Below are 2,500 nucleotides of genomic sequence, written 5' to 3' on the forward strand. Positions count from 1 at the left end.
CTACTACTACTACTGCTGCTGCTGCTACTACTACTACTACTACTGCTACTACTACTACTACTACTACTCCTGCTGCTGCTGCTACTACTACTACTACTGCTACTACTGCTACTACTACTACTACTACTGCTACTGCTACTGCTGCTGCTACTGCTACTACTACTACTACTGCTGCTGCTGCTGCTGCTGCTGCTGCTGCTGCTGCTGCTGCTGCTACTACTACTACTACTACTACTACTACTGCTGCTGCTGCTGCTGCTACTACTACTACTACTACTACTACTACTACTACTACTACTGCTGCTGCTGCTGCTGCTGCTACTACTACTACTACTACTACTACTACTACTACTGCTACTACTGCTGCTACTATTGTGTTAATACCAGAGCTACTACTGCTACTATATTGTTGTTGTTATTACTACTACTTCTACTACTGCTACTATTATATTACTACCACTACTCCTTCCGCTGCTATAATATTATTAGGGCACGTTCATTAGGGCGGAGTTTTTCAGATGCAAATGTTGGTGCAGATTTGGGGCAATTACGCAACTAATCTGCAGCAACATTTGCATATTTGACAAGTAAGGGCATGGCCCCACGTGGCGGTTTTCTTCCGCAACTGTCCGCATCAATGCCGCACAGAATCTGCGTTGCAGATTCTGCGGCGGATCTGCCCAAAATGTGCAGTAAATTGATGCGGACTAGCTGCTGCGGACTGCGGTAAAAGTGCTTCCCTTCTCTCTATCAGTGCAGGATAGAGAGAAGGGCCAGCACTTTCCCTAGTGAAAGTAAAAGAATTTCATACTTACCGGCCGTTGTCTTGGTGACGCGTCCCTCTTTCGGCATCCAGCCCGACCTCCCTGGATGACGCGGCAGTCCATCTGACCGCTGCAGCCTGTGATTGGCTGCAGCCGTCACTTAGACTGAAACGTCATCCTGGGAAGCCGGACTGGAGACAGAAGCAGGGAGTTCTCGGTAAGTATGAACTTCTATTTTTTTTACAGGTTGCTGTATATTGAGATCGGTAGTCACTGTCCAGGGTGCAGAAACAGTTACTGCCGATCTCTTAACTCTTTCAGCACCCTGGACAGTGACTATTTACTGACGTCGCCTAGCAACGCTCCTGTAATTACGGGAGCCCCATTGACTTCCTCAGTCTGTCTGGAGACCTAGAAATACATAGGTCCAGCCAGAATGAAGAAATGTCATGTCAAAAAAGCAGGACGCATCCGCAGCACACATAACATGTGCATGACAGCTGCGGACTTCATTGCGGAATTTAGAATCTCCATTGAAGTCAATGGAGAACTTCCGCAATGAGTCTGCAACCAGTCCGCAACATCCATTGTATGCTGCGGACACCAAATTCCGCACCGCAGCCTATGCTCCGCAGCGGAATTTTCCGCATCGTCTAAACGAACCCAACTAAAAAGAAGTGGAAGGCAATGGAGAAACGGGTCCGCTGCGGATTAACGCTGCGGAGTGTCCGCAGCGGAATTCCAGAGCAATTCTACCACGTGGGGCTTTGCCCTAATTCAGACGTTGCAGAAAAGACAGCGGACTTGCCACAGATTTCAGTTTTTGCATTGCAAAGGCTGAAATCCGCAGTGAAATTCCGCTTCTTCTCCGCAACAGACAGTGCATGCTGGGAGGGAAAATTCTGCATCGCAGCCTATGGTCCGCAGCGGAGTTTTCCGCAACGTCTGCACAAAGAGAACTAAAAAGGTGTGGAAACCAATGGACAAACTGTCTGCTAAGGATTTCCACTGCGGACTGTACACAGCAATTCCACCACGTCTGGATGTGCCCTTAGTACTACTACTGCTACTATTATATTACTACCAGTGCTACCACCGCTTCTATATTATTATTATTATTATTATTATTACTTCTACTACATTTACTATTATATTACTGCTATTTCTACTATTTTACTGCTATTGCTACTGTTTTATTACAACTTCTTCTACTGTTATAATACTAATAATATTTATACATCACTGAGAATAATAGATTGAGGCAAGAACCTACCCGTGGTCGTCTAAATTGAGTGTGTACAGAACCAGCTCCGGTTTGCCCACTGCATTCTCAGATGGATTTTGGGTGGTGAATCGGACCAGCTTTGCCATCTCTGCAGCATAGTTCCCGTGTCTCTCTCCATCTACCCTGATTTCCAGATGCATATTAGGTTGCCCGTTGCTCCTCATCCAGTAGTGCACAGCATGAGTGACATCAAAACTCCTCCAGCCAGATTCCATAATGGGCACAAGTCTGAAAATTGACATAGACATCCCTTTATTTAAAAATGCATAAAAATGATAGTACAAAATTAAGGATTATAGTAAATTATACATATTTGCTTATAGCGCCCCCTGCTGTTGATTATTGAAAATTGTATTACCTGGAATCCAGCAGTGACGTCCTGTTTCTTCCATCTTTCATCATCTCCACGTAGTAGACACTGACCCTGGCATTGTTGACCGGTCTGTGGAAG

At 45.5% G+C, this 2,500-nt stretch overlaps 1 protein-coding gene across 1 annotated transcript in view; it reads right to left on the reverse strand.

The window, feature by feature from the left end:
• LEFTY1 (left-right determination factor 1) overlaps positions 1-2,500 on the reverse strand; it is a 21,110-nt gene that overhangs the window by 17,670 nt on the left and 940 nt on the right. The window contains exons 2-3 of the mRNA XM_075864618.1: positions 2,408-2,500; positions 2,038-2,277 (exon numbers count right to left, since the gene is read on the reverse strand). The exon at positions 2,408-2,500 is cut by the window's right edge and continues 151 nt beyond it. Of these exons, the coding sequence (XP_075720733.1) occupies positions 2,038-2,277; positions 2,408-2,500 (333 nt within the window). The remainder of the gene's footprint in view (positions 1-2,037; positions 2,278-2,407) is intronic.

The sequence above is a fragment of the Rhinoderma darwinii genome, chromosome 4, assembly GCF_050947455.1.
Source record: "Rhinoderma darwinii isolate aRhiDar2 chromosome 4, aRhiDar2.hap1, whole genome shotgun sequence".
Classification (NCBI taxonomy): domain Eukaryota; kingdom Metazoa; phylum Chordata; class Amphibia; order Anura; family Rhinodermatidae; genus Rhinoderma; species Rhinoderma darwinii.